This window comes from Cryptotermes secundus, unplaced genomic scaffold (assembly GCF_002891405.2).
Source record: "Cryptotermes secundus unplaced genomic scaffold, Csec_1.0 scaffold630, whole genome shotgun sequence".
Lineage (NCBI taxonomy): Eukaryota > Metazoa > Arthropoda > Insecta > Blattodea > Kalotermitidae > Cryptotermes > Cryptotermes secundus.
This window is the reverse complement of record NW_019720573.1, coordinates 814,771-828,699: the sequence shown is the minus strand read 5'-3', so window position 1 is coordinate 828,699 and position 13,929 is coordinate 814,771. Positions and strand designations below refer to the sequence as shown.

At 44.8% G+C, this 13,929-nt stretch overlaps 1 protein-coding gene across 1 annotated transcript in view; it reads left to right on the top strand.

Moving 5' to 3' along the window:
* The first annotated feature begins 5,901 nt into the window (after nt 1-5,901).
* The window catches only part of LOC111869388, a 51,620-nt gene continuing 43,592 nt past the window's right edge, over nt 5,902-13,929 (top strand). The window contains exons 1-5 of the mRNA XM_023860889.2: nt 5,902-6,096; nt 9,744-9,884; nt 9,972-10,131; nt 11,727-11,912; nt 13,566-13,771. Of these exons, the coding sequence (XP_023716657.1) occupies nt 5,968-6,096; nt 9,744-9,884; nt 9,972-10,131; nt 11,727-11,912; nt 13,566-13,771 (822 nt within the window). The 5' untranslated portion in view covers nt 5,902-5,967. The remainder of the gene's footprint in view (nt 6,097-9,743; nt 9,885-9,971; nt 10,132-11,726; nt 11,913-13,565; nt 13,772-13,929) is intronic.

Here is a 13,929-nt window from a genome sequence, read left to right as displayed (position 1 = left end):
TGAATACAAAAACTGCAATTAATTTTAATGACACCATCATTAATGTTTTCTTCTTCAGCTTCCACGAATCAGGTAATTTGGCTTGTTCCTATTCAAAATTTATTTTTAAACCATATGTTCTTGCGTAGAGGAAATTAAACCAAAATATCTTCTATGTACATGTCGAAGACCCGTCATTTCATTTGAATCTGTTTGTAAACGAAGCTCCACATGGACACGTGATTTTGCCTTTTCACCTCTCACCATTCATCTAACGCTGTGTCAACATCAGCGTTCAGTAAACGATACCATAACAACAATGCAATATTAAATCAGTATAAACACACCCTGTATCGCAAACGTGCCTCAGTTCCAGAAGGTTCTGAACTGGTGTATAACACAAGGAACGCATTTCTGTTCCCGTCTACAGAAGAAAGGCGCCTACTGTACTGGGTCCGTTAGGAAGAGCTAACTTCAGTCGCAGGTTCAGTGATGTAGGTTAGCTCTTCCTAACGGACGCAATAGAGTAGGTGCCTTACGTGACGATGGGAACATCCAGTTTCTGAGAGGCTCTTTTCTTTAGAATAACGGATCATAGACGAAGTCCAAAAATCCGGTAATCCCGAAAATATCATGTTTCAGTTCGTGCTTGGAGGAGACTAGGTCTGAATTGGACTCTCGTGATGTATGACTTGCTCACATAAGTGTAGAATGTTTCAGCACTACGATGCATGCAACGCTGCTTCTCCTTACATATCACAGTATTTTTATATCGGACCTACCTAATTTATGTTCCTTATGTACGTCACTATGAATGTATTATTGTATTTATTATATATATTGTAACGTATTTAAATAAACTTATATAAATTTGTATGTATTGCGAAGGTTTTGTTTTCTTATTTCGGTACAGAAAGTAAAATATTGCGAATTGTTTTACACAAGAGGGCCAACCTTAATGTTCCGCAAAGGATAGGCCAGATTGGGTTCATGACTCTGACGTCTGTCAGCTTCTCAGGAACTCTACTTCATACACTTAATTATTGCCTTCGGGGTCAATAGGCCTATGTGAATCCACATTCAAACCTGTCACGAAACACCCTGTTTCCAGAACAAAACATGAGACAACCCGAAGCAAATGAAATTAACTCAGAAGCATGAAACCACTTGATAACTGCTTTATTTGTGTGTCCCATATTCAGTCATCTTCCTGACTCTCCGTTCTAACAGTTCATCACTATTTGGTCTTGGTTATTCTCCACGGCGTTTGCCGGTTAACTACAGTAAGAACAGACTTTTCTGTCCTACTGCTTTCAGTATGCCCCCCCACGTAAGTTACGCCGGCATCAGAGAACATTTCCGATAAATGCATTACTGTATTGCATATTTATTCTACAGGTAAACCCGGTTGTAAGTGATAACTTGATCGTGGGTAAGAAAATAATAAAAATGGAATTCATAAGGTCACGTGTATTATTAGTGAATATAGACAGGATTTGGATTGCATTTATTAACACCTTCTGCACTAGATTCGTACTTACAAACAATACAGCGCTATCGCTGATTTACATAACTCACAGTTCACCGTTAGACACGCACTAGGATTCTCAATCTTCCCTAGTCGTATCCTGGTAACGGAATTAAAGAGTCACTGTGACTAAATCTACTAATCACGCACTTAGTCTGCACAGGCTGACTTACTTCCTCTTCTACTACTAATTTCCCGTGGCTATCTCCTACTGAAAACTGACTCAATTCTCATTCTTTTACCCCCTGTTTTACTACGCGGAATGCCCGTTCTCTCGACTCTGGTTCGTTCACAACAGTTCTCTTGCAGCTTCTGAACTCCCAATTCCAGTTCTCTAATCCCCCTAGCTACAAACAAACTCTCGTTATGTAGCCTCGGGTCGGACGCCAGGGAAAACACCGTCTTATCGATTATTTTTGTGTTACACAGCATCGAGTTGTAGCACGGGCCATAAAGAGAACACAACTCCTATTGTTGTGTGTTCGCAGGAACGTGTATACTGAGTCGTTGCCTAGCAATGGGTAAATGCGTCACAGTACTGTTGATTGTTCAACATACAGAGACATTGTCCACTAATATATCACACGTTCATTCACTCATGGGGCTGAGCCCTTCTTGAGAATTGTGCAGCTACTCAAGAACTTACCAACATTTTATGGAACCCGAAGGTTCATTATCATGTTCACAAGACCCCCCCCCCACTGGTCCGTATCCTGGGTCAGATCAGTCCAATCCATACCATCCCATCCTGTCTCTCTAAGATCCATTTTAATATTGTCAATCCACCTTCGTCTTGGTATTCCCGGTGATCTTTTTCCCTCTGGCTTTCCCACCAATATCTTATATGCATTCCTCTTCTTCTCCATTCGTGCTGCATGGCCTGCCAAGCTCATCTTCCTTGACTTGATCATTCTAATTATACTTGGAGAAGAGTACAAGTTATGAAGCTCCTCATTATGCAGTTTTCTCCAGCCTCCTGTCACTTCGTCCCTTTTCGGTCAAAATATTCTCCTCAACACCCTGTTCTCAAACACCCTCAGTCTATGTTCCTTCTTTAAGTCAGAGACCAAGTTTCACACCCATGCAGTACCACAGGCAAAATTATAGTTTTGTATGTTCTAACTTTTATTTTTAGACAGCAGACGAGAAGACAAAAGGTTCTGGACTGAATGGTAACAAGCATTACCCGAATTCAGTCTCCTCTTAATTTCCTCCTGAATCAGGTTTTGGTTTCTTATCGTCGTACCCAAATGTCTGAACTGTGCCACATTTTCAAAGCATCTGTTTCCTATCTTTATATCATGATTTTGCCCTGCATTTTGGTGACGAGACAGCAACATATACTTAGTTTCCTCTGTGTTTATTTCTAGACCAATCTCCTTACTTGCATCAATTAAAGATTGTGTGTTTTTCTTTATGGTATCTACATTATCACCCAGTAGATTCACATCATCGGCATAGACCAACAGCAGATGTGTCCCGTTTAATTTCAGTCCCACATGGTTTTCCTGGACCTTCCTAATGGCATATTCTAAAGCAAAGTTGAAAAGCAGTGGCGATAAAGCATCTCCTTGCCATAATTTCCGCTTTCGAGAGTTAGTCGTGCAGCGAGTTGAAGGTTTTCTAACGTTTGGGCAAACACTGCAACTGCTAACTCCAGACAGAGTATAGAGGGGAGTAGGTTCGAAATCCCTTATCTAAACCCAAAACGCGGAGGCGGAAGGGAGGTGAGAGCGTGATCTGACGTAAGAGAGGAGCGGGGTGCTGTCCAAACGAATGCGACCATGTGACTGTATACCACAAGATCAGGGACGGAGGGGGGAAGATGAAAATTGTTTTAACATTTGACGTGGCTTATTCCCGAAAGCCGAGGCCACATACGCCAATCTGTGTTTATCCCTAGTTTCACATGCACACAAAACGGCAATTCGGTTTATAGTTTTGCCTCTTTTAGTTCTTATATATTTATGCAGGAAGCAGACAAATTCTGAACTGTATGGTAGCAAGCATTCCTGGCATTTTCTCTGATTTAAATTTTTGGTGAATGTAATTTTGTCTTGTTCATATGATTCCAAAATATTTGAATGTCGCGAAATTTCCAGAGGATTTATTGGCTGTCTTCGTATTGTGCCTTTGTCTTGCTTCGTGGTGAAAAGCAAAGAAAAGGAAAGGAAAGGAAGACATCTGACTGGCAGCTGTGACACAGCTTGATTGTTATTGGCTTCAATCTTCTTGTCAACTGTCCCATACATGACCCATCATTGGATTGGGCCGCATGATATGTAGGATTGTGTGGGGTTTCCAAAACACTGTTCAGAACTACGCAACAGAAACTTTCGTCCTTCGTCCGATTAATCCAGTCACAGTATGACCACGACCAATAAAATGTTATCATAGGACAGGAGTTCTATCGTAATTTATCTCATCAGAATACATTTCAGGGACGGGCTATTTATACCAGGATTCAAATCATTTGACCTTCGAGCCGTGACCTCTGATGTCATACTAGCCTCTAACGCGTGCTGTGTTGCTCAGTTCAAGTTCGCTACCGCGAATTTCGAATCGAGGGTCACGTGAGCTCGGGGAAAAACTTTCCGTGAACTCAGATCCCCATTTTTCTTAATATATAGGCGCAAACCCCACATTTCTAGTATTTTAGGGCAATTTTGGCCTTTCTTGTAATGATTTCATATATTTATTTAAGACACGAACTCTCGGACAATGCTTCCAGGATACAGGCCGCGACTGATTCTGCATTTGAGGAAGCAAGTTTCGAGAAGCCTCAGCTGTTTGTTTCCAGTTTTCTAAGCAATTAAAGTCTTCTAAATTATGCCGGGGCCGGTCACGGTAGCGGAGCGGTCTAAAGTGTGCACTGTCTTTGCTCGCTCGAAGTCGGGATCGTCGGTTCGAATCCCAGTCAGGGCATGGATGTTTAGTATTTGTTTGTGTGTGTGCGCGCGCGTTTTTCTGTATTTATATACAGGTAGAGGCCTTGCGAGGGGCTCATCACGAGCCCAAGGAGTCCTACCGAATGTCTTAAGATCTAGTAAACCGAAGTGAAACAGAGTTTCATGGAGGTAGGCCAAGGCCCAAACTGGGGCTGTAGCTCCAAAGGAAAAAGAAATATGCCGGCACTCAGTTTTTACATCTGCAATGATGCGGGTGTAGCCCCCCCACATTTTTTTCTTTATTTACCTCGCCCAGAATATGTTACTTCACATCACACCGGCTGGACACTTGGTCTCGGAAACGTGAACACTGAGCCCAAGACCAGGAAAGGACACAAGTTTATCTTTCACTCACTTTGCGGGTTGCATCTTGAAGCTCTATTTTTCAGTTCGGGTAAAGTACCTGCTGAGAGTTTCTGTTTTACAACTTCCAGCGCTTCAGTAGACTTAAAAGTGTAAAAGCATATACGTCAGTCAACTCCAGTCCATAATGGTATCTTGTGTTTAGAACCTTCGAAGTTAACTGGGATGAAATCTACTATTGTACTGAAATACGAATATAGACCCGGGTCCTTTCAAAACAAAGGATTCGGTGCAGAATTCACACTGACTGCTGTGCAGTATATTGCGACATGATGGCCGGACCCAACCCGAGTCAGTTGTGTCAGTCGCCAGCCAACAAGGACGTGAGCATGGAACTGGAGCAATCTGCAGTGTTAGAAGCCGTTACCAAGCAACGACTAGTGAAGACATCGTACACTTTACTATATTGCTTCCAGGCTTCACACAGGGCGGACTATGCAGACACATGCATGTGAAATAATAAATGGTATAGGTAACAAATATAGCCGACCATGACCTTGTGAACTGACAGACAGGACGCCTCATAACGACGGAACAATTACTTTGAAAATGAAATCTGGTCATGATCCCCAGATGGTGCTCGACACGAAGACTCCATGATTTACTGTCAGTCGTAACGTGACTTGGAAACTGAATATTGCCCATATTCAGGCAGTAACTGAGTTAATACGAGCAGTTCACGACTGTGAAATCCCAAGGCCAGTAACTATAAGACGTGCAGCTCTTGTTGCTGAGACGGTAAGTAAAAGTAAAGCTATCCCTGTAACAGGCCGTGGACATCTTTAGGGTTGTGAGACGTTGAGGGTCCCACGACAATCGGCTCACAGTTGGCGGCAAGGTTGTCAGCCCTACGCGCCGGCCGCCCTTTACCCCCAGGAATATTCCTTGTACTCATTTCTGTTAGAGGCTGAGTCGACCCCAGGGCCATAGTGCGGCTGGAAGGATTAGGTAAATTGACAAAGAAATCCAATGACCTCATCGGGATTCAATCCCGCGACCTTCCGGCTTGGAACATAGTGCCTCAACCAACTACACTACCACGTGCCCCAAGAGTGTGCCGCTGGAGTCCTCTGCCACGTTTGTGCATCCGCGAGCGGCTGGCGTTGCTAACAAGTTCAGTCCCAGTTCTTACACACCCGAGCTTGGAGCATGGCGGTTGTTTTCGTGGCGCAAGGTTGGTTGAGAGGAAAGGCCGTGACAACCGAATCCGGCGAAACCTACTACAGTTTCCAGGGCATACCTTACGCCAAACCTCCCGTGGGGCCTCTCAGATTCCAGGTAAGGCAGTCGGGTTTCTCAGATATGTGTGTACTGAAAGAAGCCCCAAAGCCCAAGCGTCCAATCTTAGCCGGGGATAAGGCACTTTCCTTGTTCATATCGCAATGACGCAATGCGTAGGAACTGCGCTTTTAGAGAAGCAATACAGTTTGGATTGAGAAATTAAAATTTACTCATATAACAAAAAAAAATTAATAGGAGTGACAGTTCGACTCATATCAAAGAACATTTATTAGAATCTACTTCCTATTGAAAAGTGAGCGTTTAAGCTTCTGCATTAAACTAAACCTCCACAAGGCACTGATCAGATCAGTAACGACTTATGCTTGCCCTAAGTGGGAATTAGCGGCAGACACGGGCCTCTCAAAACTGCAGCGCCTACAAAAGAAGGTTCTCCACGCCACAAGGAGCACATCGGTCCGCGATTTTCACGCGGCTTTCAACTGTCCGTGTGTGTACAGTTATGTAACAAATTGTGTAGGCTACAGGCAGAAGTCATACAGAATCATGAGAACGAACGTGGTTGCAGGATAGGACAAGGTGAAGCCAGACATAGAAAATATTAGAGGCGGTGTTCAATCACACGACCCTTGAAGTGAGTAAGCTTCAGTTGTAGCATAAGATACTTGAGATAAGCATGAGCTGCTTTGCAAAATCTGAAAGGGCAGGAGACTTCTCACTTGACAAATCCTCAGGAGGCAAACGCATCCTTATCTCGGGCCATGAGCGCAAGGGTTCAGTTGCAAGAACCAGCAATGTCGTGACCCTCAAGGGGCTTGGCGCCAAGACAAACTTGCAGTAAACCGCCAGTCGTAAAGTTGCAGTTGCCCGTGTGGAGGCCGGTTCCAATACCTCCACCGTAGCCCTGCGAGTCGTAGGAGGCGACGAAAAGGGATACCCAGTGCCTGGGGGATGGAACCTGGCCCTCCAGGTTGGGGGAGTCTCGAATCTGAGACGTTAAAATATGGTCATAAGACCCGCAGGACTCGGACCCGTGAGAGAGATGAACGTACGTGTCCGATGTCTCAGAGTGCGAGAACTCATTGCTTATACCAGCCCGTCACGTAAACCAGAACATGGCCGCGCCATAGCTCAAGCGGTTAGTCGCTAGCTTCCCACCGCGGCGACAAGTGGAACTTGTGGTGGACAAAGTGGCGCTTGGGTGGGTTTTCTCCGACTACTTCGGTTTCCCCTGCCAATCTTCATTCCACCAAATTCTCCATCATCATAATCACCCGGGGTAGGCTACAATAGGCCAATCAGTGGCCTCCGTGCCGAGTGGACCCAGTTGGACTCCACCCCCACTAAGCGAATTAAAAAACAAAAAACTAGAACTCGGTTCATATGTTAGTTCGTCGGCGCTGAGGCCCGTGCCATAGCTCAGGCGGTTAGGCGCCGCCTTCCCACCGCTGCGGCCCGGGTTCGATCCCAGTTCAGGTCACGTGGGATTTATGATGAACCAAGTGGCACTGGGGCAGGTTTCTCCGAGTACTTCGGTTTCCACTGCCAGTTCTCATCCCACCGACTGTTATATAATCATCATCCATCGTCGGGGGCCGGTACAAGAGGCCAAACAGTGGGCGACGTACCAAGTGGACGCAGACACAGTCCATCCCAAGAAACAGTTCGTTGGCGCACAGAACACGCAGAGGGGGACGGTGTCTGCGGAAATGCATGGCGCATAGGGCACTTCCGTTATGCCCCTACCACGTGACGAAATCTGTTGCAGTCTTCACCCTTCCGTTGCTGCATGTCTACTTAATGAGCTACACCGGAAGTATGCTTGTTTGCATAGTTCGTACTTCTGAGACACGTATGTGTAGATTTGGGCCTCTCTCTCCTCTCAGTGAATAAAGTAGTATGTATAGGACTACATTACCGACTGGGCTGTCAATGAGAAGAGTTGCTTGTAATTACACTTCTACGTAAATGTGAAATGTTCCAAAGATTAACAGCGCTCCAAGGCTGGTAGAAATGTCTTTCACTACGAGGCCCTAGGATGATAATCTATGAGTTGGACCGACCCTGATAGCATCGTTAAATCGCCAACTAAAAAAGACCAGACAGGCAGGACATGCAGACCACAAAACCAGCGCACAAAGCTTTAGGTTAGCACGTAAACAGGTATCTTCTGAGCGAATGGTATTCCAAATTGTCCAGGTTGTGAGGCTTTCCGTAATGCCTCATTTTGTTCTCCTCGTGTACTGACTGGAGTAGAAAGCAGCTTGACGAAATTGGGTCAGTAGTCAAATTCAAAATCACTTTACGACTGACGGTCAGTCACACAGTTTGTCTTGGTGTACAGCCCCATCATGGGGTCATGTCCAGATTCTAGTCTTGAAGTGGACAGTTACGGTTTTGCTTTTGTTAGGCGGCCTCTCTGACTAGAAGATGGGTCTGTCCCTTGTCAGTTGTCACAATAAGAAAATATAACATACGAATCGTCAAAATTACACATAAAAACGCGACAGATTTAACTATGCTAGGAACAGTTAGTACTGGCAAACAATTTCCTGCAGCTTACGAACAATCAATGAAGTATGAATGACTATACTAAATTTTGCGGTATTTTCGAAATTGAATTACAGGGTCACAACGAGACATGCGCATCAGAGATTCGAGGCATATTTTAGATCTGGTCGACATCATTTCTGAATTACAGGATTGCACATTCTCCAAGAGCACATAAGAACTCTGCAAAATGAATTCCTTGATTACGTGCTTTCTGTCTACAGGTAATTTCTTGTTGCGGATTGAAAGTGAAAATTATACGTGTATTTCCACTCTCTGTGACGTAACAAATATAGCCACAAGCCACATAGATATATCCTGGCTACTGGACAAACTGTGGAGCAGTTTTGTGAATGCATACTGGATGCAGTCGACAGTCTTAAGTTACATTTTATTGTAGAGTCGCCCCACCAGAAAAGCGAGGCACAAGACGTCACAGCTTCATTTACACACTATAATAAGAGGTCATTTGACACAAAATGCGAAATTAACCAACAAATGCTTGGTTCCAGCTTATATGTTTCTCTGGTCAGCTATCCTCAAGGGTGTCCACACAATTTTAAAGAATTAAAAGTTATACAGTCCATTCCTTATTTGATCGCTGACTTCAAAAATATTAAGAATATTTATGATAAGTATGACATACTAAAATGCAACAATTTATGATTCTTGTATGCAAATAAACAATCAAAATAAATAAATACTGAACAACTGTTCCCATTCTTTGTCTGCTGCTAATCTGAACTGTGTTCGAAGGCTTCTGATGTTATTGCTTTGCCTCTGAGTGATACATAACCTAATTTTATTTCTCTCAGTAGTGCATCGACTCTCTTTCCCTTCTTGTTTACTTATTTATTTTAATTCTTTTATGTATTCATCCATCCATTTATTATAGCAGTTAAACTGAATTCAGTGCCCACATGAACGCATACGATCATATGGCTGAATTAAAAGAGCACAGATAAAATTCGATGCAATATTGCGTGCGTGTGTTTCCTTGGGAATTCCCAACGTGTTCACGCTGTTCTTGGGAACAACTCTGAATGGTGGGAAGAGGAGAGGCCTGATAAACGAGTGACTTGTGAATAACTGTGTAAGTAAGGAAGTAGGAGGCGGATAAAGGGTTGTGTTTGCAGGCGCCCGAGGCTCCCGACCCTTGGAGCGACGTTCGTGACGCCCAAACTGAAAGGTCTGTTGCACCGCAGACTGATATCTTTACCGGAAGTGGATTTGAAGGAGATGAAGACTGTCTTTTCCTGAATGTATATACACCAAAGGTAATATACGTACTTCCGCTTCGGTGAGAGGAACTGCGATGGATGTCGACTATTTCAGTTCTCATAATAATGTATCTTTATGTTAAGCTCCCAGAAGCCACAAGTGATACGGCCAAACCGGTGATGGTATGGATCCATGGAGGAGGTTTCTATATAGGATCTGCAAACACCGACTGCTACGGGCCAGACCACCTGATACGTGAAGATGTCGTGATCGTCACATTGAACTACCGGCTAGGCGCACTTGGTAAGTGTACCACCTGTATACTCGTATGTACACAGTGTTACACTGAGCTCTGTGCATGGTCCGAGGTACACTGATCACGTGGCAAGTTTCGGAGTGAGATATACTCCCCCCTTCTTCATAACATATATGGCAATAATGGGAATGAAGAAAGCAGTCTTCTGGGATTTGGCACCGTGTATATGTGGTGTTAACCGACGTTTCGGAGGAACGTATCGCCTCCATCTTCAGGGTAGAAGGAAAAATATAAGAAATCCGCAAGCGAAGAGACCGTGAGAACCGGTAAAATCAGACTGTCCACTTCAAGACTAGAATCTGGACATGACCCCATGATGGGGCTGTACACCAAGACAAACTGTGTGACTGTGAGTCGTAAAGTGATTTTGATTTTGACTACTGACCCAATTTCGTCAAGCTGCTTTCTACTCCAGTCAGTACACGAGGAGAACAAAATGAGGCATTACGGGAAGCCACACAACCTCGACAATTTGGAATACCATTCGCTCAGAATATACCGAAGTACTCGGAGAAAACCCGCCCAAGCACCACTTTGTCCACCGCAAGTCCCACTTGACCAGACCCAGGATCGAACCCGGGCCGCCGGGGTGGGAAGCCAGCGACTAACCGCTTGAGCTATGGCGCGGCCGTGTTCTGGTTTACTTGACGGGCTAGTATAAGCAATGGGTTCTCGCGCTCTGAGACATCGGACACGTACGTTCATCTCTCTCACGGGTCCGAGTCCTGCGGGTCTTATGACCATATTTTAACGTCTCAGATTCGAGACTCCCCCAACCTGGAGGGCCAGGTTCCATCCCCCAGTTATAACCCCAGGCACTGGGTATCCCTTTTCGTCGCCTCCTACGACTCGCAGGGCTACGGTGGAAGTATTCGAACCGGCCTCCACATGGGCAACTGCAACTTTACGACTGGCGGTTTACTGCAAGTTTGTCTTGGCGCCAAGCCCCTTGAGGATCACGACATTACTGGTTCTTGCAGCTGAACCCTTGCGCTCATGGCCCGAGATAAGGATGCGTTTGCCTCCTGAGGATTTGTCTCCTGCCCTTTCAGATTTTGCAAAGCAGCTCATGCTTATCTTATGTATCTTATGCAGACCAGTCTGCTTTTACCGGTTCTCACGGTCTCTTCGCTTGCGGATTTCTTATATTTTTCCTTCTACCCTGAAGATGGAGGCGATACGTTCCTCCGAAACGTCAGTTAACACCACATATACACGGTGCCAAATCCCAGAAGACTGTTTGCTTCATAGTCACCGCCGTGAAAGCCTCAAATCTTAAATAATGGGAATGTTAGGATAGTACTGTAAACAGTGTACCACTGCCATTATCTGGCGCGTCACAATGTCTCGTTTGCGAGCCCTGCTGTAAATACTATTGTTAAAATAAAAAAATTGTCATCATAACAGCCAGTCGCTTGATTGCGACACTAGAACCAACATAAGAAACGTGTTTATGAAACATGTCTCAGACATTTTACAACGTCCAACATAAAATTAGTATATAAGAGCAGCAACTGTTACAGACGTGTAGGGGATACTGTAGGTCGCTCTTGCACTCATGAGGATAATGCTTGTTTTTCAGGGTTCCTAAGCACAGGAGACTCAGTTATTCCCGGTAACAACGGCCTGAAGGACCAAGTGATGGCTCTGCGCTGGGTTCAGCAGAACATTGCGCAGTTTGGGGGCGATCCTGGTAACGTCACGATCTTCGGCGAGAGCGCCGGGGCGGCCTGCGTGCATTATCACATCTTGTCCCCAATGTCAGAAGGTATCTTACGGTATTATGTACAGACAGACATTTGTTTGTACACCACTGATTTAAGTGAAAGTAAGAGACGAAAGGGAAAACAAAGGGGTTTCACGAGTAGTCTGTGCAAAATAAATTCGTATTTTTATGCAGCCTGATATTTCGTCACCCGTAAAAGAAGCCGCCATTAGACATAACCGTGACCATTATATAACTTAATAATCTTGCAAACATCCGTCCGTTACGCATCACACGATGTGACCTTCAGATTTCTCTGCGCTATCTTGCAGGAACGGCCGATAACAGGAAATAGAACTCTCGGGCATCTTCCAACACAGCAAGTTCAACAGCTACCAGTGGGAGGGGCACATGAAACAGACATGCAGGCCAAGAATATACGGACACAAGGAATATATGTGTCAAAAATTCCAGACAATATTCAGTAGTTACGTATGCAACAGTTATGTTCTAATTTTCAAATAAAATGTCAGAATTGAAATTTGATATCCTGGCCCAAGGAAAAGTCTGAAAATGAGATGATAATGAGAATATTTCGATTTAGCAGAGAATAAAGAGCGGGAGGCTGAAGACTGAGCTTCATAATTTGACGAGCAGAAGTAGGTGGATGGATATACAGAATGGGGTGGTATCGACTGGATTGATCTGGCTCAGAATAGGGACCATTGGAAGGCTCTTGTGAACACGGTAATGAACTTTTCGGTTCCATAAAGTGTTGGAAAGTTCTTGAGCGGCTTCACGGTCCGCGGCTTCTGAAGAAGGGCTGAGTTGCATGAAATTATTTTCTTAGTTGTCCCATAGAAATGTCGGATATAAAGTTACAAAATCAGAAATGATTGCGTTTCCATGATCATGAAAGCGTTCCACGGACTCGTCATGCGAGAATAAGGACCATAAGGACCATAAGGACCTCCCTTCCTTGCCTCCGTTGGCGTGCAGCGCATTTCGTCCGTCACTGCTAGCTCGACTCCGCAGCAAGAACAACACGAGCCACTTTCCGTAAGTCTAAACAGGCCTCAACTCCAAGCCGACCCTGGTAGGCTCAGGGAGCCGATAGAAATGCAGCCTATATCATGATAATGAGGACAGAGACAGTCACTTCCAGCCAACTGAGACGGCCGATAGCCCGCGCTGATTTCATTGTCTTCAACCGCTTGAAAGCTTCAGATATTATAAGCTGGGTTCCCACCGCGGCGGTCCGGGTTCGATCCCGGGTCTGATCAAGTGGGCTTTATGGTGGACAAAGTGGCGCTGGGGCTAGTTTTCTCCGAGTACTTCGGTTTCCCCTGCCCGTCTTCATTCCACCAAATTCTCCATCATCATAATCATCCGGGGCAGATACAATATGCCAATCAGTGGCCGCCGTGCCGAGTGGACCCAATTGGACTCCACCCCCAACTACGTGAATTAAAAAAAAAGGTATGACAACAGGACACTGGTTTGGAAAACGCTCGATTATTAAATTTAATTTCAGTCCTTTAACTAGGAACATAGCAGATAAGTGAGGAACAGAAAAAGACGCGAAAAATGGCCAACAGATCGGTGAAGAACACGAGAAAGAATTCTGCAAGGAAAGCTCCTTCATTCACCATAAGCAAAACGAAGAACAATGGAAGCTGTTAATGCATTTTGACGGACGTGTATCTTCTGTTACAGGGTTATTTCATCGTGCTATCATACAGAGCGGCTGTGTTCTCAGCCACTGGGCCTTCGATGACCCGTCAGTCGCCCGCAGAAAGGCGTTCAGATACGCGGAAGCTCTCGGCTGTCATACAAGTGACAGCAAGGAACTTTTAGAGTTCCTTATGAAGGTCCCAGCAAAAGAACTTACGGATGCAATGGAGCCGTCTCTAACGGAAGAGGTGAGAACTGCGTGTTAAGAAAGGATATAGCTACACATATCAATTGTTCATGCTAAGAAGCTTCTAGAAATGGAACTTGATGCTATTCTGAAGAGCTGAAACGCAAGATCATACATTTCCTGAACGTATTTCCACAAATAAAACATCACATCAGAGTC